The following is a 23,369-nucleotide window of genomic DNA, read 5'->3' as shown; positions in this document are numbered from 1 at the left end:
GAACATTTCACGGCTTTAAAAAATGAAGTTGATATTTAAAAAAGGCCATTTAACCTTCTCCCCTTCCTGCTTCTCCTTCCCCACAAAACAAAAAGGTACATCCTGCAACTATTTCCCTTTTACACAAGTCAGGGACTGTTGCTGCCTTTTTGTGTTGGCTCCAGAAAGGTTGTTAAATAGACTTATAAACTTCAGTTAACGGACTCTGTGCACTGATCTTCTGTTTGTATAAATACACACAAACCTCCAGCCTGTTAGACTTATACCGGTGGCCACAGGTAACACAGCTACACTGAACTAGTTAACTGAAAATGAGGTTCTGTGCAACAAAGAAGGGTTCCTTTAATTCAGATGCTGCTATGCTAATTTGCTTGCGTTAGTTATAAAAATAACTACATACAGTTTATAGCATTACAGCAAAAACAGATTAAGGAAATTGCTGACAACCATGCGGACCGTAAACTATAGTGCTGGAAATGGAAGGTTAATGTACAGAAAAGCAGGGTAACTTAGAAAGTACAATATGCCAATTTAGAAGGGATCCATTTTCCTAGGAGTCTGATCCTGCCAGTTGCTGAACACCTTGGTCTCCCATTAACTTCAGTGTGAGTTAGGGATTCTTAGCACTTCACAATTCTCAACCTCACTTTGTGTCTATACGTATGAATCTACTGGGATTTATGTTGAACTCTAGTCTGCAGACACTCAAGAGGCACAGTGGGAGCAGAGTCGTGAGTCAGAGTCTGTAAGAACAAGGTTGACCTTTTGATATACAAGCCCCCAAGGAGGAGCAGGACCTCCAAGTTACCAGATAGGAAAGGGAGGGGGAAAAAAAAGTTAGGTCTTCCTCTGGTCCAACTGCTGAGAGACGATGGGTACAGGAACACAGGCTGGCCAATGAGCTGCTGAGCATGTGTGGGGTCATGAAGCCATGAAGCTTTTGCTTGTATTTATGGCCAGTTTTTTAGAAGAACTTTACAGTTTTAGTCTGGGCCTTTTAATTTGTTCTTTGTTTGGATTTCTTTTATTACACAATTATACACTGGCCTCATACAATGCTCTAGGCACCTCTGACAAACCCATTAATTGCCCAAGATCAAATAAAAATACCAAAAATAGACAAAGAGAAAAGTTAACCTCCCTACATTGCTGCTACCCAGCCAACATCCAACACTTCACAGACAAGCAGTAGAAGTGCGCCTGAAGGCTAACAAACAAATTCCAAAAGCTCCACGCCAAATCCTTCTTCTCCAAGGAAATTGCCTGCTGGATGCAAGGATTGCAGATCTCTCCAGACAACTAGACAGACTTATGTGCAGTGCTGGGGAAGAACCAGCGGTTGTGATACATGTAGGTACCAATGATATATGGAAAGGTAGGAGAGAAGTGCTGGGGACCAAATTCAGGCTGCTGTGTAGGAGATTAAAACCCAAGACCTCCATGATAACATTCTCTGAAATGCTTCCAGTTCCACATATAGGGCCAGTTAGACAGGCAGAACTGCAGAGGTTCAATGAATGTGAGAGATGATAGAATAGGGAGGAGGGTTTTAGGTTTATTAGGAACTGGGGGACCTTTTGGGAAAGGAGGAGCCTAGATAGGAAGGATGGGCTCCACCTAAACCACAAAATGGAACCAGAATGCTGGCATGTAAAATTTAAAAGGTCATAGAGGAATTTTTAAACTAAGGGCTGAGGGAAAGCTGACAGGTGTGGAGTAGCACACAGTTCAGACAGATACATCCTATAGTGGAGGATCTATTATCAAGGATTTTCTATATCCTAGCAAAGAGGAGAGGATAGAAGTTGATAAAGTACAGAGAGGAACTGAAGAGAAACAGTAAAATGAAAAAAAGAGTCCCATTCAATGACATCACTTGGAGGGCAGACAACTGAAAGTGCTGGTATACAAATGGTAAAAATCTAAATACTAAAATGGGTTAACTTGAGTGCCTGGTATTAAATGAGGATATTGATATAATAGGCATCACAGAAATTTTGCGGAACGATAATAATCAATGGGTTATGGTAATACAAGGGTACAAAATATATAGGAATGACAGAGTAGGTCGTGCTGGCGGGGGAATGGCACTAAATATGTGAAAGAAAGCATAGAAAGCCAAATACAGTAAAACTCTTATACGAATAAAACTACACACAGAATCTCTATGGACCTTTCTTAAGAAATTCCATACTTGAATAACAAGAGTATAGCAACAGGAATATACTACCGACAATTGGACTAGGACTGTGATGGTGAAAGTGAAACGCTCAGGGAAATTAGAGAGGCTTTAAACACAGAAAACTCAATAATAATGGGGGATTTCAACTACCCTCATATACACTGGGTACATGTCACCTCAGGGAAGGATGCAGATATAAAGTTTCTAGACACCATTAATGACTGCTTTTTGGAGCAGCAAGTCCTAGAACCCACAAGGGGTGAGACAATTCTTTATTTAGTACTAAGTGGAACACAGTATCTAATCCAAGAGATGTATGTACCTGAACTGCTCAGTAATAGCAACCATAATATAATTAAATTTAACATCCTTGTGAAGGGGAAAATGCCAGAGAAGCCCACCCTAGTAACATTTAAGCTAAAAAAGAACTACACAAAAATGAGGAAACTCATTTTAACAGAAATTAAAAGAAACAGTCACAGGAGTGAAAGGTCTGCAAGCTATATGGAAACTTTAAAAAAAAAATATTATAGAGCCTCAAATTATATCTATCTTATTATAAAGATAACTAGAAAAAAGCCATGATGGCTAAACAACAAAGCAAGAGAGGCTGTTAGAAGCAAAAAAGCTTCCTTTAAAAACTGGAAGTCAAATCCTATGGAGGAAAATAGAAAAGAGCATAAACTCTGGCTAGTCAAATGTAAAAGTATTATTAGGTAGGCCAAAAAAGAATTTGAAGAGCAACTAGCAAAAAACTAATAGCAAAAATAATTTTAAGTACGTCAAAAGCAGACAGCCTGTCAGTGGGGTCATGGATTCTCAAGGTGATAAAGGATCACTCATGGAAGACAAAGCCATAGTGGAGAAGCTAAATTCTTTGCATTGATTTTCACTGCAGAGGATGTTAGGGAGATTCTCACACCTAAGCCAGTCTTTTTAGGTGACAAATCCGAAGAACTGTCCCAGACTGAGGTGCTGATTGAGGAGGTTTTGGAGCAAACAGATATATTAAACTGTAATATGCCACCAGGGATAGATAGTACTCATCCAAGAATTCTGAGGCAACTCAAATATGCAATTGCATAACTACTAACTTAAATCGGCCTCTGTACCAGATGTTTGGAGGACAGCTTATGTGATGTCAATTTTTATAAAAGGCTCCAGAGGCAACCCTGGCAATTAAAAGCCAGTAAGCCTAACTTCAGTACCAAGCAAATTGGTTGAAACTATATAAAAGACCAGAATTATCAGACAAATAGATGAACACAAATCTGTTTGGGAAGAGACAATCTGGCTTTTGTAAAGGGAAATCAATCATGCCTCACTGATTCTTTGAGGGGGTCAACAAACATGCGGACAAGGGTGATCCACTAGATATAGTGAAGTTGGACTTTCATAAAATATTTGACAAGGTCTCTAAGGCTCTTAAGGGATAAGAAGGAAGGTCCTCTCATGTATCAATAACTGTTTAAAAGGCAGGAAACAAATGGTAGAAATAAATGGCCAGTTTTCAGTCCCCCAGGAATCTATACTGGGACAAGTACTGTTCAGAAGTCAAAAATGATCTGGCAAAAAAGGGTAAACAGTGAGGCGGCATAGTTTGCAACTGATACAAAATTACTCAAGATAGTTAAGTTCAAAGAAGACTGTGAAGAGTTACAAAGGGATCTCACAAAACTGGGTGACTGGGCAACACAATGGCAGATGAAATTCAATGTTGATAAATGCAAAGTAATGCATATTGGGAAACATAATCCCAACTACACATATAAAATGATGGCATCTAAATTAGCCGTTACCATCAAGAAAGATCTTGGAGTCATTGTGGACAGTTCTCTGAAAACATCCACTCAATGTGTAGCAGCAGCAGTCAAAAAAGCTAACAATGTTAGTGACTATTAGGAAATGGATAGATAATAAGACAGTAATGCCACTATATAAATCCACAGTACACTCATACCTTGAATACTGCGTGCAGTTCTGGTCGCTCCATCTCAGCAAGAGTATTTTAGAAATGGAAAAGGTACAGAGAAGGGCAACAGAATGATGAAGAGCATGGAACAGCTTCCATACGAGGAGAGATTAAAAATATGGGGACTGTTCATCTGAGAAAGAGAGATGACGGGGGAGGGAACGCAGAGGGGCATGATAGAGATCTATAAAATCCACGAATGGTGTGGAGAAAGTGAGTAAGGAAGCGTTATTTACCTCTTCACATAACACAAGAGCCAAACAGAACAAAGTCACCCAATAAAATTAATAGGTTTAAAACAAACATAAGTACTAATTCACACAATGCACAGTCAACTTTGTTGCCAGGGGATGTTGTGAAGGCCAAAACTATAGCTGGGTTCAAAAAAGAATTAGATAAGTTCATGGAGCTATTAGACAATAGCTATTAGACAAAAGTAGTCAGGGTGTTCCTAGGCCTCTGGCAGCCAGGTGGTGGGACTGGATGACAGGGAATTGATCACTTGATGGTTGCCCTGTTCTGCTCATTCCCTTTGAGGCATCTGGTGTCGGCTGCTGTAAGGAGGATGAGATACTGGGCTAGATGGACCATCTGTTTGACCCAATATGGCCATTCTTATGTTCTAAGGTTTATCTCCTCAGAATAAGAGTCAACTGTAAAAGCCAACTGTAAAATATGAACTACATCGGGAAATGGAAGGGTGGGTTAAAAACAGAGGGCATTCTTAAGGAGATATTCAAATAAGAGATCCTTAGAACTTTAGGTAAGCGTCCAAAATGGATCTCCAAACTTTTTAAGTTTCATCACTAGTCTAACCAGCCTCTCTCACCATTCCAGCCTCCTCTTCCTCCCACCCCCAAGACATTGAACCAATGCACAAAATAAATGGGTGCTTGCAAAAACCAATTTATAATCCCCAAATGAAAGTAGCCATACACAGAAATTCCTAACATATATTGTACCTATTTCATCAATGCTCCTTAGGACCCTGAAGGACTGACTGGCCCTTCTGAACTTTTTAATTAAAGAAATAAAAGGCTATTTAAGAGAAAGGAAGAGGTTGCTGGAATCCATCCAAATCCTAGCTGGGAAGGGAAGAGCTGCTAGATTTATATTAGATGAAATCATAAATCTTCATTCACCTTTTGCAGAGCTCTAATGCTAAAAATAACTACAGTGCTTGCGGGACTTCACATTTGGATTAATCAAGTCTCGTAGTGCTAGAGGGAAAAAATGCTACAGGAACAAAGCGCTGGAGGATTTCAGGGCCAGAGCGTTCAGGCAAGGACGCTGTATCCAGAGATCGAACTGCTGTTTGTTTCTGGTTCAAGCAGATGTTTCAGGAGAATTACAGCAGCGGAAAGGAAAAAAAAAAAATCTCAGTAACAAAACAGTCTATTATAGAAGGAAAAATAGATGTTGGCCACAATGGAGGGGGGCAGTCAGCCACCCCAGCTACTGTACCAGAGCTCAGTTAATGAGATGTTTGGGTGTTAGTAGAGAATTTGTTACATTACAATCTATGTTTTGGTTTGGTATACTCACTGTGCATTTGATCACAACTTTCCTCCAGCTTATTTTGGAATTCCAGTACCAAACAACCCTTAGTGAGGAGCAAGCAGGATACAATTACCACACACTATGCAAACCCTAGAAGTACTTACATATAAGTAAATACATGATTTAGCAACCGGAGGGAAATAAGGAAAGAAACAATCACGAAACTTCAAGGGAGTACAAGTGCACAGGATAAGAGAGAAGGAAGACCTATCCCATCATCTACAGTAGAACCTCAGAGTTACGAACACCTTGGGAATGGAGGTTGTTCGTCACTCTGAATGTTATGGTTCTTTCAGATGTTTACAGCTGAACATTGATACAGCTTTGAAACTTTACTATGCAGAACAAAAATGCTGCTTTCCCTTTATATTTTTAGTAGTTTATGTTTAACACAGTACTGGACTTTATTTCCCCATCCCCTTTTTTTGGTCTCTGCTTCCGCCTGATTGTGTACTTCTGCATCCAAATGAGGTATGTGATTGACTGGCAAGTTTGGAGCGCTGGTGTTGGTAACTGACTAGTTGTACTATATACATTGTGGCACCTTTGTTAAGCTACTATTTTGTGCCATTGAGTTTTTAATACATCAAGCAATGGGGTTTGCTGCAACTTCCCTTAGGAGACTCCTCCATTATCTAACAGATCTTGCCACTTTGAAGTTTTTCCTGATAGTTGGCGTAAGGGTATGTCTACACAACTGATGTTAAAGCGGTGCCGTGGCTGTGTAATCGCAGTTCCAGCACTGGGAGAGAGCTCTCCTAGCGCTGTAACAGCTACCAGCACTTGTAGAAACCACTTTAGTCTCAATTTTGCTGATGTATGCCTTATACTTACTACAATGTTGAGAAGTAGAAGCCTTCTTTCTGCTCTCCTGCTGAGATGTTTGTCAAAGATAATTCCTGTTTGTGGCTTCCCCTTCTGACAATCACTCCTAGCCCCTCAAATGAAGCTTTGCAGATGCCATTTCCATTGCAGTTTTTTGGTTAGCAAATGGGAGTCCATGTTAACAGGTGTCGTACCAGTAAGTAGTTCTTAGTACTAACTCCCTGACTCTGCACTGGAATACGTACACTTGAGATGTTATACCTTCCCTTCTCTTTCCAGGAGGTCTGTTTTTCCAGGAAGATTGTCACCGATACATCTTCTGACAAGATTCCTTGTCACATAGAGCCTTAGCACATTCTCCAAAGGGCTCTTGGTTATTATCTCAACTTGGATGACGGAAGGAAGACTATTGTCCTAGTTTCCCCAATAGATCATGTTTATCTGATGCCACCTTAGCAACAGTATAGCTCGTTGTGGACCTTTCACAGTTTGTTTAGCTACACTGATTTTAGAGTGGGTGTGGGCCTCTAAGGAGGTGCTACTGCAAAGAAAATTAACAATGCACTTGTTTGCGGTTGACGGAAAACAATTAATGATTCTATTTTATGACTTTGAACATACAATGGGAAAATATATGATATATCACTAGGCATATTCAAAGTCTGCATTCTGTGTTTTGATTAACATGCTTAATTAGATCTCAGTGTAACATTCAGATAGTCATTAACAATATACTGCGCTTAGCTCAAGGAGAATGAAAGGCAAGAGAGAGAGCACGTGCGCGCATTCAAACAAACAACCATTTCAGTAACTTACTTTAGGGTCTGCACACTTGAACTTTAACCTTTCCACCATCTCCAGCATGGCCACCTTCAGGTCAACGGGTTCTCTATTCTATAAGGAAGGGAGGACAGAGGTCACTAAACAGCACTCATTTTAACTCTACCAAGCACAACAAGGATTGTCACAGGACAATGGGAGGCAGCAATTTTTCAGCTAATTCTATCAGCCAAGTTGCAGTGAACCCATGAATACATTTGCCTCCTCTTCTGGGACTATTTTTGTTCAGGCAAAAAGCTGCCACCAAATGAGCTGAGAAAACTACTGGAATGAAAATTAAATGCAATTGCACAGGCTGACTCATTAATTGCTTTGTCTCATGGCTCAGCTGCACTCATGTTCACTGAAATTAGGGCCCAATCCTACAAGATGCTCATTGCCCCTCAATTACTACTAAAGCCAATGGCTCAGTGACTTGCAGGAGGCACTCAGCACTTTACAGGATAAGGCTCTTATTGAGGATCTGCAAGAATGGGGTGGCCTGGGTCCATGTAACATTTATATTCTATAATGGGCACTGGCTGCCTGATAATTTAATCTTGCACTTTTTGTATATCCATTTATAAACAGGAGCAGAGAGAGAGATTAAAAAAGGAAAGAACTAATTAAGGAAGCAATCAAGAGTTCATACTTCAGGAGAGAGAAGTGAAGTGATAGGCACTTATGGAATCCCTGGAATATTCATTTCCTTTGCTTCAACTGTTCTATGCAAAAAGTAAAGTTACATGTATCTGAGAGGATATTTGCACAGGATGATTCTGCTTATAGTGAATGTTTCTGATGTCTTCCTTTACAAAAAAATAATTTACTTGGGACAGCTGCATCAAAACAGGAATAATGTCATCTGTTTCTGTTGCTCATTGTTCACTGGAATTCTACCTAATAAAGATGTTCATATAGCACCAGTCAGTTTCCCAGTATCGTATCCTCTGTTCCTTGAGCAGTCAATTATGACATTCAGATTTCATAGGATTTCAAAGAAGGTGGAAGAAGCAGGAACAGACAAAAATCAAAAGCAACAAAGATCTTATTTGTACACAGGTGCTCCAAGTAATCAACCAAACAAATGGTAAACTATTAAAATATGGTATATAAGCAGGAGTTTTTCAGAAGTTTTTCAATGAGGCATCAATAGCAAGTGTCCAGGACTAGTTTGACGTGAGACAGAAGGCAGAGTGATTTAAACAATGCAAGCAGCATCCCAATGATCCTTAACACACACCCAGAGACAGAAAACAAGAGCATTTTTTCCTCTCAGAATACCTTAAATGTCAAAGCAAAGAGATGTGAGCATGTCCCATCTGATTTAAACTTCTGTGCTCTAGCTCCTCCACAGAAGGAGGATCCTATGATCCTAGTTCAGAGACTAGGATCTGCTTAGGGCATTACCTGAGTCTGTCATTTCACTTGCCATGTGGCTCTTCCACAGCATTAAAACAGCATTCAAATTATTTTTGATAAATAAGCTATCAGGGTATGACTTTTGAAAGTCAAACAAGGCTGGTTATTGTCACCTACTGACAAGGTATTGATGCTATTACTTGGACATGCTCTTTTGGAAAGGAAAGTTGAGTTTGAACACACATTCTTAAACTAGGATGATCGAAGCCACTGCTAAAATGTTTGTTACCCATTAAAGATTCTCTCTCCACTGTGGATACAGGAGTACAGACAGCAATTTGAAGTTTGCAAAAACCTAACCAACCTTATCCCACCACCACCTGACTGAAGCAGATTGATTACATCCTTGGTACTGCAGGCCTTCCATTGCATAAATAAGGGTACAGAACAACCTCAATGCTCACTCATTTCACAGAGTCCAGAGCACTCAGCATCCTGCAGGACTGCACTTCTATAGCAGGTGAAGTTAGATATAGACACCCTGCTAGGAACTCCATAAGAAGCAGGATGAACAACGAGAACTTGCTAGCTCATTTCAAGAAACAGTACTCCAAGGAAATTAAAATTGCACCCAGTATGCACTTGCCCAATCTGTAATAGAGATGGGAGCATCATGGTTAAATTCGGGTAAATATGAACCAGCAGTGTATTCAGTTAATTTATTCGGAGAATTTTGGGATACAAAAATTTAAAATAAGAAACCGTGTGCCAGGGTGAGATTCTACACTACCCAAGAGGAGATGGGGCCAGGGCTCAGATGGCTAAAAGCCTAAATTATGGCAACATCCAAGGGCTGTGCTCTGGCTCAGTGTTGCAACTGCCACTCAGTGAAAGTCACCATTTCGACCTGGAAAAGTCTCCAGGTGGAGCAAAAAACTCTCTAAACTCCAGAGAGCCTGTATTTTATCTGAGTGTAGCCATCTGGATGATCATTTTCCATTGGCTGCTGTCATCACATGGTACAAAGCAACCTCAACTCCACACCAATTTCCTAGATTTGATGCCTGAATCCACTGCTAGTAAAGTCACCGACTTCAGCAGGACCAGTCCCTCCATCTTTTCCTAAACAGGAGAAGTCTTGTAACCAACAAGACTTCTAAAGTACATATGATTGCAGTGTTTTGCTATTTGGTAAAAGCTTTATATATTTGTTTCAGGGACACATCATAGTGAATTGTTTCTTGTTTCCTTGTTTCTTTTTCTTATTTTTGGGAAAAGGTGATTAACATATGAATTACTCAGTATGCCCTTGAATGATTCAGTATGGGTTTTACTCAACTTGTGGTGGAGTCAGTCGTAAATGTCACGCTTTTGAATGCTATTGTAGCATGCAATTTGAAATAAAAATCCACAAGTATAAAACCTAAAAAGAAAAGGCTGCTTCTCTGACAGATGTGGTAAACATTAGGACAGCTAGAGATGCATTCACTGGAGTTTTAAAATAATTAAAGCTGAATTTTAAATAAAGCGAATACAGGCATCAAGACAACAAATTGCCTTTCTTCCACAAGGCTGTGGAGATTTATAGAAAAGGATAATTCTAAGGACTCAACTGCTTTCCTGCAAAGTTTCCCCTTTCAAATATATTGTAACAAGATTTAAGTGTTCTGGGTGAAGTACTGGAAGGCGGACAGAGCTCTGGGGAAGCATTATGGATACTGCAAGGTTGACAGACAGACAAGAGATTCTGTGTAGGAGACAGTAGGGGTGCTAAATAGGCGGTGCTTCTTCAATGCTCAGCTGAACAATTGGCTGTACCATTTGTTTGCCATTTGGTCCGTTCCTGCGTGGCCGCAAGGGCTTGACCAGTTGAAAGTCCTATGTCAAAACAGACTTGATGCACCCATGTAATAGGGGGGTCTGTCTCTGGGCCGCCTCCACCCCTCAGTTGGTGGAACTGTATCCCAGATGTTACAAGCCACCCAGAGAATGGTGTATGCTGGAATGCCTTGAGGCATTCTGGCAATATGTCTGAAAAGCATAAGATGCCGGCTATGGACAAATGACCCCAGTAGTCTGTAGACTGGAGCAACCATAAACATCTGCATTACAAAGTCATTTCAGTTTACACTCAATATACGATGTTGGCCTTTTGTGCAGAAAGCCTCCAGCTTTGTCCAGTCTGAGCAACACAGTGTCCATGCTTCGCAACTGTACAGCGGAGGATTCAGGATCTATTCGAGTTGTATTTGATTGTGCCGAGATGATGTTGATTCCACATTCATCGTAAATGACCCTTTGTAAAGGGCTGTGGGTGATCAACATCTGAGGGGGGATTGTGTAGGGATACTAAAGAAGGTTTATATTAGACATGGTTTATATGAAAAATGATTTATTGTTAGAAATGATTTAATGTTAATTAATACTTTATAACTAAAGGTTTATATTAGAAATAAATGTGATTCCCCAGATTTAGCCTCTAACCTGCAAGCCACCAGCTGTGTCTGTGTGAAGCCTGCTCACAGAAATACTTTGTATAAAACTTGTTAAAGGTTAATTGAACTCTAACTGACTCACTCTCTAAGTGACACTTCGAAACACTACAGAATAAGAGACCTTCCAACCTCTGATAAATTCATTTGGGACCCCCCCGGAAGGCGAACTGGGACTCCATACCCAAGCACCTAACAAAACAATCAACAGCACATGGCAGCACGACACCTGCGATTGAATTATGCAACAGCAGACGCAACACCCCAAGCACCCTAAAACAACCATCTGACGAATAGAGCCGAGCAACCATGACTGATTCACATCTGCAACAGCAGAATGCAAACAATCCCATGAACTAACACAGGGAAAAATCTCTATAAAACTGGCACACTGAAAACTGAGGACTTTGAGTCACCTGTTCTGTGCCGCAACTACCAGGAAGCATCAGGTGCCACCTGACCGGACTCGGCTCCACTCTTGTTACACGGTACCGTCCCGGCCAGTATTCTCGGCCAAAGCACATTATGCTAGGCACTAATAAATCACTAACAAGAACTTAGAAATAGATATTCGTGTGGATATCACTGTGTATTTATAATATATATATATAATATTAATAAAATCCTCCTCTCACCCCTATGGTGGTATGATGTCTCCTCATACTCTGGTCATCATCTACCAGATCGGGCATAGGAGTCTTGAGGGTCTGCGCATATCATTAGCTGTTCTAGGCACTAGCACCCTTCCTGAGGACAGAGAGCTCTGGATGGTATGTTCTGGGATCTGGTGGAGCACTCCAAGCTTAGGAGTCACAGCCACCCACTGGTGCTCCTCCACCACTAGGGACACTATGCCTTCACATTCCACATTCTCTCTAGTTCCTCTTTCAGGATGTTGAAGCGTTGGGTAACTAGCTGTTTCTCATAAGTGTGGATGTAGGTCTTGTTTCCATCCAAGTCCCCTCATACGTTTCATATATCCCCTCTCATTAGGTCTACTGTTGTAGTAGCTCCTCAATTCCAGGTTCTCTTGTCCACGTCCATGAATGGTTGTTCCAGTAGCCCACTTATCGTCAATTGTCCTGGTTCCTCAGCATCTGGCGCGGACCTTGTTATCCGGAGCGCGTCCGAGCCGGCGCATGACTTCTCCTAGTTGTTCACTCTCATATCTGCAGGTAGGCAGGTGAAGCGTTAGGGGTCTTTTGCCCAAGGACCTCTGAAAATTGGGTACCTACCGGATTGAACCCCAGTCCTCCGTATCAAAGGGTGGCGCTCTAACCACTACGCTCTCAGTTGATATATTATTACGTATGTGGTTAAGAGCGCCACCCTTTTGATACGGGTAGACCTGCCTTGCGATATGAAGACCGGGTATCAATCCGGTAGTATCCCAACTTTTCCAGTAGGGTCCTTGGGCAAAAGACCCCTAACGCTTCACCTGCCTACCTCAAATATGAGAGTGACACGAACTAGGAGAGTTCATGCCGGCTCGGACGTCCGCCCGATTTAACAAGGGCCCGCCAGATGCTGAGGAACCAGGACAATCTGACGATAAGTGGCTACGGAACAAACCATTCCATGGACGAGACAAGAGAACTGATGGATGGAATGCTACTACACAGTAGACCTAATGAGAGGGGATATATGAACGTATGAGGGACATGGATGGACAAAAGACCTACATCCACACTTACTGAGAAACAGCTAGTTACCCAACCTGCTTCACATAGTAAGAGGAGCTGCTGCTCACAGCTTGAGATTAGACCAACTCCACGTTACACCCCAGACTCAAAGAAGACCTGGAAGAACAAGTGGAGGGCAGCCCACACTGAAGCTGAAACTTCACTGCCACCCCTCCTTGTCAGAGCACAGCAGCTGATATGGAGCATAAGTATCATGGAGAAACTACTACGTCAATCCTCGATGGACGATTAACTCAGGCTCAGGGAAGTATGCCATCAGAATTAGTATGTCTAGAAGATGATGCCAATAGAGCCCTCATGGACAATGCCCTGACTACCGACCTATTACACTGCAAATGCAATTACCTTCGTAACTGCCACAGCCGTTCTGTAATTCCTGGAAGATGATGCCGACACGATCAAGAGAAGAACAACAGTATGTACCCACCCTGGAAAATGAGGGGGGAGATAAGATCAAGGCGACTCTGAGAGAAGTTAGTCAGTGCGGTGGAACTACAGAAGGGTGTAGAGATTAGAGATAGAGACTCAGCTACTGAAAAAATACAAGGGCCGTACTCCATCTGAAGCCCTAGAGACTGCTAAACAAAGGCTCACAGGCACTGGCTATGAGCTAAGGAGATATACTAGAGAAGCAGAGGCCAAAAAAGTAATGCCTTGTTCTCCCAAAAACCATCCAAGGTGTACTCTCAACTTGCACAGCGCAACACCACAATAACAGCAGAGCCACCAGCAGCAGAAACTGAACAGTACTGGAAGAACATATGGGAGAAAGAGAAGACTCATAACACCAGTGCAAAGTGCTGCAGGCCCTGAGAGAAGAAGCACAGCAAACTCCCAGAACAGAAAACCAGCCACCATCCACTCGAAGATCTCAGCAGCGGGTCAAAACATGAAGGGCTGGACAGGCCCTGACCAATGACTGTCCACACCTACTGGCTAAAGAATACTAACAGCTGCATTGAACGCCTAGCAACACAGTGAACCATGCTGCCTAGCAGCAGTGTCCACCCAACTGCTAACACAAGGAAGGACAGTGCTGATCATGAAAGACCCCTGCAAGGGAACAGAACCGTAACTAACCGACCGATGAACCTGCCTCCCACAACATGGAAGTCCTATCAGGCATCATAGCCGCCAAGCTACAGGACCATGAGGCCAGTACATGAGCACAGCTCAGAAGGGCACTGGGAACACCAGAGGGCTCAAACACCAGTTGCTCATAGATAGACAGCAGTCGCTCAAGATCTAGACAGACCAATCTGAGCACAGCCTGGATTGACTACAGGAAAGCCTATGACTCAATGCCGCACACGTGGATCTGTGAATGTCTGGCGCTATACTATCAAAGTCAACAGAACACTAAGGACCTTTCCTCAAGAACTTCAGATGGACTATGGAAGACAACCACTGGAAGTGCAACTCAAGGCAGTCGCTCAAACTGGCCAAGGCGGCATATACCAAGGTGATGCACTGTCCCCGCTGCTGTTGCATAGGCTTAAACCCTCAGCCAGATAAATCACAAAGGACATGGGATTGCAAGTACAGGTTCAGGAGTGGAACTACCATCAGCCACCTCCTCACATGGATGACATCAAGCTGTAAGATGCTAGAATGAACGAGACATCGACTCGCGGAATCACCTTGACTGCGGATCTAGCAGTGAGATATCGGGATGTCATTGTACATTGAAAGTGTGGGCTCGATGGTAGTTGAAGTAGAGGGAAGTTAGTACAAGACTGATGGGGTGGAACTACCAGCGGGTCCACATAGCTGACATACAGACCAGCTACAGTCCTGGCGTCCCACAGTCACATGAAACCATGATGGAGGAGGCAAGGAAGACAGACAACATCCAAGTATCACCAAGGATAAGACAGGTCCTGAAGAGCCAGCTCAGGTGGGAAGAACATAGATCCACGCCATCACAGATCGCCTTGCCGTCATCAATACCCTGCCGGTAATAGTGAGCTGGCCAAAGAAGGACATGGAAGCTCCGATGTGAAGACCCGAACTCTCTCACAATGCACGGTAGGTCCCCACCAAGTCCAACACACCAGAAACGTTATACCAGCCGGAAAGAAGCGGGCGGGGGTCTTGGTGAGCGTCAAAGCCACTGTCCTGGACGAAACCCGGAACATCCAGGAGTAACCGTAAGATTGGCCCCCAAAGAATGAGCTGCTGAGAGAATGCCTGAGGCAGCAGCAGACAATGGGAGGAAGACCAAGCAGAAGAAGTGTCCATGGCAAGACAGACCCTGCATGGGAGTACCATCGACAGATAGCTGAGGTGGCTGACATTGGGAAATCCTACCAGTGGCTGGAAAGAGACTGGACTAAAAGACAGCACTGAGGCACTGATTCATAGAAGCACAGGAACAGGCACTGGCACCAGATCCATGAACAGGGGTCTACCACACTAGAGAGGACCAAGGTGCAGACTGTCAGAGAGACCTCAGAGACAGTTCACAACAATAGTGGCAGATATAGATGCAGGCAGGAACAGCATACACTTAACGGCACAACCAAGTGACTGCCATTGTGTACAGGAACATCTGCAAGCGTATGGGCTAGAGCTCCCAAGACCAGAATTTGGGAAAAAAGGAAATCCACCAGAAGGTTGTGGAGAATAGCAGGGCTAAGATTCGGTGGGACTTCCAGATCCAGACGGCAGGCAGGTACTGGCCAATCAACAAGACATGTGGTAATAGACAAGGACCAGGAAGACAGCGGTGGTGATAGATATAGACTGCCAAGTGACAGCAACATCAGAAGAAGGAATATGAGAAGCTGGAGAATTACCAGGGCCTGAAAAGAGGAACTAGAGAGGATGTGGAAAGTGAAGGCCAAAGTGGTCGCTGTGGTGGAGGAGCACTTGGGGTGTGACTCTTAGCTGGGAGATGGCTCCAACAGATCCAGGAAAACATCTGAGCTCTCTGTCCAGAAGAGTGCAGTGATGAGAAACTAGATACTTGCGCAGAACCCTCAAACTCCCAGGCCTCTGTAGAGGGACCCAAGGTTGAGGAAGACACTACCACCATAGGGGTGAAGAGAATTTTTTATATAGTATTAATCATAGGAATCAGTATACCAAACAACATTGTTTGCTGTTATCTTTTATTTTATTATGGTATTTACAATAAATGTGACAAATGTCTTGTCCCCTTTAATAAGATCCTGCTAGTTTTTATTGGTATAACAATTGATGTGTGATGGGTGTTTGGGGGATACCAGGGTGGGTGCTGAGTGTCAGTAACAAAGACTCCACTAGCTGCAATCCATCCACAACCCACCCATGCACAGAGGTGAAGAGGCTGGATAGGAATGCAAGAGGCTACATGGCAAGTGCCTGCAAGAAGTGGGTGGAGGCAGGCAGCTCAGTGCTGAGAGTCTCTTACCTGCTGAGCCCAGCGAGACCGTTTGCAGCCAGAGGCTCCATCCTCTACACTGCTAGATCCTGAGTGACAACAGGGCAGACTACAGCTGCTGCTTACTGCTGCCTAGAGTTACACAAGGAGCGACTGGTACCACTGCATTTCCCCTCATCATCGTCCCCCTGCCAAAATCTGCCACCCCTGAAGCGCGCATGGACAGGCGCCTCCAACTCCAAGCAAGGTCTGACCGGAACTGAAGCTCACTCCCTGAGCACAGGCAAAAGCAAAAGTCACCAGAGTATCCACAAATTTATTCAGAAGTCACTGTTCAGCAACCTGGTGCAGAAAAACTTGACATCTTTCTGAGACTAAAAAGCTACTAGATTAGCAACAAAATTGCTAAATTGGCAACACTGCTCTGGGCTCCAACACTGCCCGAAACTGTCTGCTTGCTGCAACCCCACTTTTAACATGCCCTCTCATTCCTGCTCCCAATGCCAAGGCTTGTGAAGGCTAACTCTCAAGGACTCCTTATGGCTGTCTCCACAGTACCTGCCCCAGCCTGTCCCTTCCAGATCTGGGGCGTTTAGAGCTACTTACAACATTTCAACCTTTTTACCCAGAACAAAGGAGCTGGAATGGTGGGGAGGAAGGGGAACAAGAATTCCACACTTTGTTTTTAAAGAGACGCTAAGGACCCACAGCTCCAGTTCAAGTCACTGGAAGTTATGGGTGTTCAGCACATCAGAAATAACTCCCTTAATGAAATGGCCATTCATTAATCCTGTTGCATTACTTGCCTTGTTCTACTCAGCAACTACTTGAGCGCCAAAATAAATTCTAATAACAATTTCAAAAAAAACAAAGTTCCCTCCAGGGGTCAGCCCATATACTTCTCTTTCAAACCAAAATCCATCAACAGAACCACTACCTCCTCACCTCCTCAAACACTGGCAATGCTTAGATTCAGATTCCAATTGGTCAGGCCAATCTCTAATTTTCTGGGGTTCATCTTATTGACTTAGAACCCTTAGCTAAAGAATGACCTTGACGAACAAGAACAAGATTTCAGCCTATTATCCAGCCCCTTCACCTCTGCGCATGGGTGGGTTGTGGATGGATTGCAGCTAGTGGAGTCTTTGTTACTGACACTTTCACTTCTTCTAAGGGAAGCACAACAACAATCTGAGGGTATGGCTACACTTGCAGTTGTACAGTGCTGGAAGTTAAACCTGTCTTCCTACAGCTGAGTAGGGAAAGCGCTGCAGTCTGTCCACACTGACAGCTGCCATCGCACTGTCGTGGCCACATATGCAGCACTTGCAGCAGCAATGGTTTCTGTTCAGGAAGCTGCAGGTCCGGGACTTTTTTCCCAGAGCGGAAGATCACAGTAGGGGAAGTCGAAATGCCCATTGTGGTCCTTGGAGACCTGGCTTACCCATTAATGCCATGGCTTATGAAACCCTACACAGGGAGCCTTGATAGCAGTAAGGAACGGTTCAACTACAGGCTGAGCCGGTGCTGAATCACTGTGGAGTGTGCTTTTGGCCGTTTAAAGGGCCGCTGGCGATCTCTGTATGGGAAGTTGGACTTGGCTGAACACAGCATCCCTGCAGTTATATTCGTGTGCTGTACCCTCCATAATATTTGTGAAAGGAAGGGTGAAAGCTTCAGTCAGGCATGGACCTCCGAGGTTCAACACCTGGAGGCTGAATTTGCACAGCCAGAGAGCAGGGCTATTAGAGGGGCCCAGCACGGGGCTGCAAGGATTAGGGATGCCTTGAGGGAGCAATTTGAGGCCAAAAACCAGCAGTAATGTCTGCACAGTAGTGAAGTGCAGTGCTTACAATGTTAGTAGGAATTTGTGCTTGCTAAGCAGACTTGCAGTGCCTGTTTCTTTCCTGAGCTACGGTATCTTTTACTTTATACAATAATAAAGAATGTTTTCAAAGCCAAAGAATCCATTTATTAAAAAGAAAATTCATGTACTGAAAAGAAAACACAACTTCTTGGGAATCAGAAAGGGCAAGGGGGTGGGGTGGGGAACGGTACAAGCACAGATTTGCATATGTCCTGTCTGGAGTGCTGTGCAATGAGTGCTGCACTTCAGAATGGCTATACTGCATGGTGATGGGGGTTGAGTGCAGAGGGTAAGGGTCGTAGTTTTCAGGGCTGGGTGGTGAAGATACAGGTGTTGGAGGCAGCTGGTGGCGGTAAGAACCTAGATGTTGGGGAAAGTGAGTTGGAGGTGACATGCAGTGCATTCCAGTCATGGTCCCTTTCCATCATGGCCCTTTATATCTGCCTGAAGGTACTGTAACTCCTACAGCTGGAGTGCAGCTGGGACTGGACAGCTTCCTCCCCCCAAACACTGATGAGGTCCAGCAACTCGCCATTGCTTCATACTGGGGCTCACTTGGCGCATGGAGACACTGTCATCTGGAAAGATTCGCTGATAGCACTCCATGTCTGGCTGAGCAAATAGGAAGGGGATTTTTTAAATTCCCAGGGAATATTAAGGGTGGGTCTGATGGTTGGTCACCTGAGGCCAGGGCAGTAGAGTTTGAACTGATGACCGGAATGGCTAGAACAGGCATTGTGGGATACTGCCGAATACTTCTGGAAGCCAATCAGAGCGCACTGGGCGGCCACATTGGTGCTGCAGTGGCAGCACGATAATTTTTATTCTTCTCGGAGAGGTGGAATACCAGTGGCACTGTAGCCGTGGAGATACAGCGCTGTATGTGCCTTGCCAGTGTGGACAGAGAGTGAGGTACAGCGCTGTGAGCGGCTTTATTGCACTGTAACTCGCAAGTGTAGCCAAGGCCTGAGACACTGAAGTGACACTACTGAAACAAGTATGGCTTGGGAGCATTCCCCCAAACTCTTAAAAAACAAACAAAAAAACAAAAAAAACATACTGTGCACATGAATTCAGTGCTTACAACAGGAGTTGTCTTGACAGCCCCGGAGACTGAAGTCCCAACTTTAGACAGAAAACAGGCAATGCAAGGAGAGCAGCCAAACAAGCTTCCCCTATGTGCTGCAACCCAGATCAAAGGGACCAGCTCTCAGAGATGGAGAGGAGCCTGCTCTCAGTGGCCCTTCTGCTGAGACTGCCAACAACAGCGCTACGAGCACTAGCAATTTTTACAACGTAGACCGTGAAACTGGACTGAGCCAACAAATTTATTTTGCACAGGCCACCCAACAGCCATCAGACAGTAGGAACTCTCAGCTAAACAGCAGCAGCAACTATTGGGGGTTGGATACAACTCAGAGGCTTTTAATATCTTACTACCAATCCTCCCTGAATCATCGAGTCCACTCTTTACGGAACTGTGGGAGAAGGTTTCAGAAACGTGCAGCTGAAAGGCAACAACAGGGTAGACTGAAGGTATGTCTACACTACAGCAGGGAGCAAGCCTCTCAGCCTGGGTAGATGGATCTGAGCTGCCAGGTCTTGTGTTAGTACACTTAAAACAGCAGTGTGGGCATAGCGGCATAGGCTGGAGCTTGGGCTCTCCAGCCCACTCAATCCCCGAAGCTCTCAGCTGCGGTGTAGATGTATCCAGAGGAGCTATTAGTCCTTTAGCTAGTCATTTTAGCTGTTAATGGAACAAATAAATCTGCAGTGAAGTGAACAAAGAGGAAGCAGCATGTCTGTGTATTTTTCCCCTTTCTATTTTGATACTTGGAAAATTAACACCGTGTCTTTAAAAACTCCCACACTTCCTAAGAGACAGAACAGCACTTCTCCTGGGATTGCAGAAAAACAACCATCAAGGCTGGAAGGGAGTCCTAAAATTAAACCTAACAGCTGTGTCTTGGTTTGCCAGGGCACATTGCACCAGCAGGCTACTGAAATACACAAGAATTTCCCACTTCAGAAAGTAAGAGGTTTAATACATGTCAATAGCCTCCCTAAATATCAGACTGGAGAAGCCAGACAATACAGGAGTGATAACACGATGACAAAACAGTTGTGCCAAGAAAACCCAGCAATATTACATTTACAGAGAGCTACTTGCTTAAGTCAGATTTTATTCCATAGTTCCCATGTTTTGTTCCACCACTGGAGATGCTCTTTACAACAGATTGGTGGCTGTTTACCTTTCTCCATATCCTCACATGCCAATGCCCCAGCACAGTTGCTGCCATCTCTCTTCCCCTCATCTCTAACCCATGTATTTTTTCTTCCCACTCCCTCCTTTCTAGATTCTTGCCCAGCGTCATCTCCCCTTATGACTGCCCATCACATTCACCCATAAACAGAAACGTGGGAAAAGATGGAGAAAGAAGCAGTCTATTCATAACTCCCTGGGGCCAATCCACACATGCTCTTGTAGCTGCCCCAAGTACTACAGAAGCAGAGAAAAGAAGCTTGGGCTGGCTGGTTGCTTCTTGAGCCTGCAATGACAGATCCTGGGGTTTGTTTGCTAACTCACTTAGTTTCAGTATAGAACAGGGGCAGGCAACCTATGGCACGCGTGCTGAAGGCAGCATGCAAGCTGATTTTCAGTGGCACTCACACTGCCTGGGTCCTGGCCACTGGTCTGAGGGGCTCTGCATTTTAATTTAAATGAAGTTTCTTAAACATTTTAAAAATCTTATTTTACTTTACATACAATAGTTTAGTTATATATTACAGACTTATAGAAAGAGATCTTCTAAAAACATTAAAATGTATTACTGACACGCAAAACCTTAAATTAGAGTGAATAAATGAAGATTCGGCACACCACTTCTGAAAGCTTGCCAACTCGTGGTATAGAAAATGCCCTCATGTGGCACAGATGGTCTCATCAGGGGAAGGGCAGGTCAGATGTGATAACAATATTTGGAAAAAATTCCCAGAAACGATTGCTTTGCCAAGGATATTAAAGACACCACAAACCATCCCTAGGATCTCCAAGAAGGAACGAACTGCATACAGCTTGCGTGCCAACAGAAGGCAAGTTTTACCGATAAAACTTTGCAGCATGGATCATCAGGCCTTAGAGTGCATTAACAACCATGCTTCCAATATGTGGCCTACTGATGGGTCCAAATGAAACCTTTACAACTGGACACTGCAAAAGTTGGGTCTGGTTTATACTTGGGTTGTAAGTAACAATACACAATTGAGAATTTGGTTATGTCTGTTTCCTGGGTGCACTGTAAAGACAAAAAGATAGAGGGTCTTACTCTCTTGAGGTTCTGATGGGATTCAAAAGCAACTTCACTGGCATCAGGGAGTTACTCCAGTGTCAGCTGGTGCAAGAGAAAAATCAAGCCCACAATACCCAAGAGTTTACAGACTATCGTCAGGGGAATCAGCCTCTGCACTGGCACAAAGGCAGGGGGAGGTTGCTTGTGCCTCCCTTCTTCAGGAGTCCAGGGGGCTAGTTCAGCTTTCACTGCAGAATACTGCAGTTCTGAGCATTAGCCTATTTTACATCTCCCAGTGCCTTAGTGCCAAAGGAGCTTGTGGCAATGGGGAACTGCTGGAGTGCAGGATCATCTCAGGCAATAAACACCCAATATGCAAGTGTGGCCTGTCTCTTGCACTGGTGAGGGGCAGACATGAGATTACACCATCCTAAAGAGCTATCTTGGGCCTGCTCTAAAGTCCCTTCTTTTTCCATCTCTTGCCAGCCTTCTGTTTTATGAGTGAGCGTGATGGGGAGTCATAAGAGGGGAGGACACATGGGGCACATGTGAATCAGGCCTAACATCACCATGCACATCCTGGCAGGCCATACTGGACCCCAAAACTGACACACTGTATAACAGCCCTGCAAAGAGAGCAACTGCCTCTCTTTGTGCCTCAGTCTCCCCAGGGCGTGCAATGGGGCTCCACTCACAACATCGCTGCGATGCTGCCACTTCACTGGAGTTCCTCCTCCGGTACCCCGCAAGCAGAGGAAGGGTACAGGGCGGTGAGAAACCGGGGGAAGGCAGGAGGAGCCTATTGGAGAGGCTGGAGGGAGGGAGTGGCGCTTACCCTCATGGCCTGGTAGGCTTCATCCAGGGTGATGAGCTGGTGCTGCCGGTGGGTGCCGGTGACGGCGCACAGCACGCAGATGATCTTCTCATGCTCCTTGCAGTACAGGCTCAGCTCCTGCCCGTGCTCCTCGCACTTCTTCCGCTCCAACTTGGGCGCCTCTTCCCCCGCCTCCTCGCGGCCCGAGGCAGGGCCCCGCAGGCGGTGGGCCGCGTACTTCTGGCCGTGCTCCTCGGCGTGGGGCTGGCAGAAGGAGAAGCCGCACTCCTCGCACACCCCCACCGCGCTCTGGGCTTCATCGGGCTCGCAGACATCGCACGTGCCGTCGGGGGGAAGCTCCTCGGCGCGCTCTCCCTTCGCAGAGGCCATGGCGAGCCTCTCCCAGGGGTGGCCTGGCTGGTGCTGCAGCCCCCTGCCCCTCCTGGTCGCTTCCCTGCCGTAGCTCTCAGCTGGGGGGCGGGAATTGCTGCCTCTCTGCTGGGAAGCGGCTTCCCCCGCTTCCAGCACAAGCCTCCAGCTGTTCTCTGCCCTGTGACACTTGAACGGCCCAGTTGCTCTGCTTCCTCGTCTCCAGCTACAACCCCGCTCCTTCTATTCCTGGCTGAGCTCCCGGCCTGATCCCCCTCCGCCTCCCACCTTCTGAGCCACTGGGATTTAACACGCCAAAATAACCTCCCCTCCTTAGTTTTGATGAGCAGGGTGCTGGGAGCCCAGTTGTTGCTCTAAACAAAGCAGCAGGGCCCGATACACATTAGCAGCTACTTTCACTTTTAAAGTTCAGGCCATCCTGGTTTTTACTTCCTGAGTCATTTAAAGTGGCAATGGCCTTTTTTTTCCCCTCCCCTCCCTTTAAAACTGCAGGAAGCATCAGATCTGTCAGAACACGTTGATTTGAAGCAGAAATCCCTCACCTGCTGGGATTAATTTTAGGGTAGTTTGTTTTTTTTCGCCAAGTATCTCCCTCTTGGTATGATGAAAAATGCCTGTGTGTGTTTCAGTGAGACAAGGTGTGTGAGGTAAAATCTTTTATTGGACCAGCTTCTGTTGGTGAGAGAGGGACAAAGCTTACACAGAGCTCTGCTTCAGGTGTGGGACCAA

At 44.7% G+C, this 23,369-nt stretch overlaps 1 protein-coding gene across 8 annotated transcripts in view; it reads right to left on the bottom strand.

The window, feature by feature from the left end:
• The window catches only part of TRIM44 (tripartite motif containing 44), a 547,049-nt gene extending 523,980 nt beyond the window's left edge, over positions 1-23,069 (bottom strand). For 6 of the 8 annotated variants that reach the window (XR_012655773.1, XM_075065261.1, XM_032805112.2 and 3 more), the window contains exons 1-2: positions 22,272-23,060; positions 7,356-7,433 (exon numbers count right to left, since the gene is read on the bottom strand). Coding sequence is in view for 7 of the 8 variants with exons in the window: in XM_075065261.1 (XP_074921362.1) it covers positions 7,356-7,433; positions 22,272-22,640 (447 nt within the window). In the remaining variant the exon portion in view is untranslated. Of the gene's footprint in view, positions 1-7,355; positions 7,434-22,271 lie in introns of all 8 variants that reach the window. The other 2 variants (XM_032805109.2, XM_075065262.1) reach the window with 2 other exon arrangements.
• Between the last annotated feature and the right edge of the window lie 300 nt (positions 23,070-23,369).

This window comes from Chelonoidis abingdonii, chromosome 4 (assembly GCF_003597395.2).
Source record: "Chelonoidis abingdonii isolate Lonesome George chromosome 4, CheloAbing_2.0, whole genome shotgun sequence".
In the NCBI taxonomy this organism is placed as follows: Eukaryota; Metazoa; Chordata; order Testudines; family Testudinidae; genus Chelonoidis; species Chelonoidis abingdonii.
The sequence above is the reverse complement of the archived record's forward strand: the minus strand, read 5'-3'. Positions and strand labels throughout refer to the sequence as shown.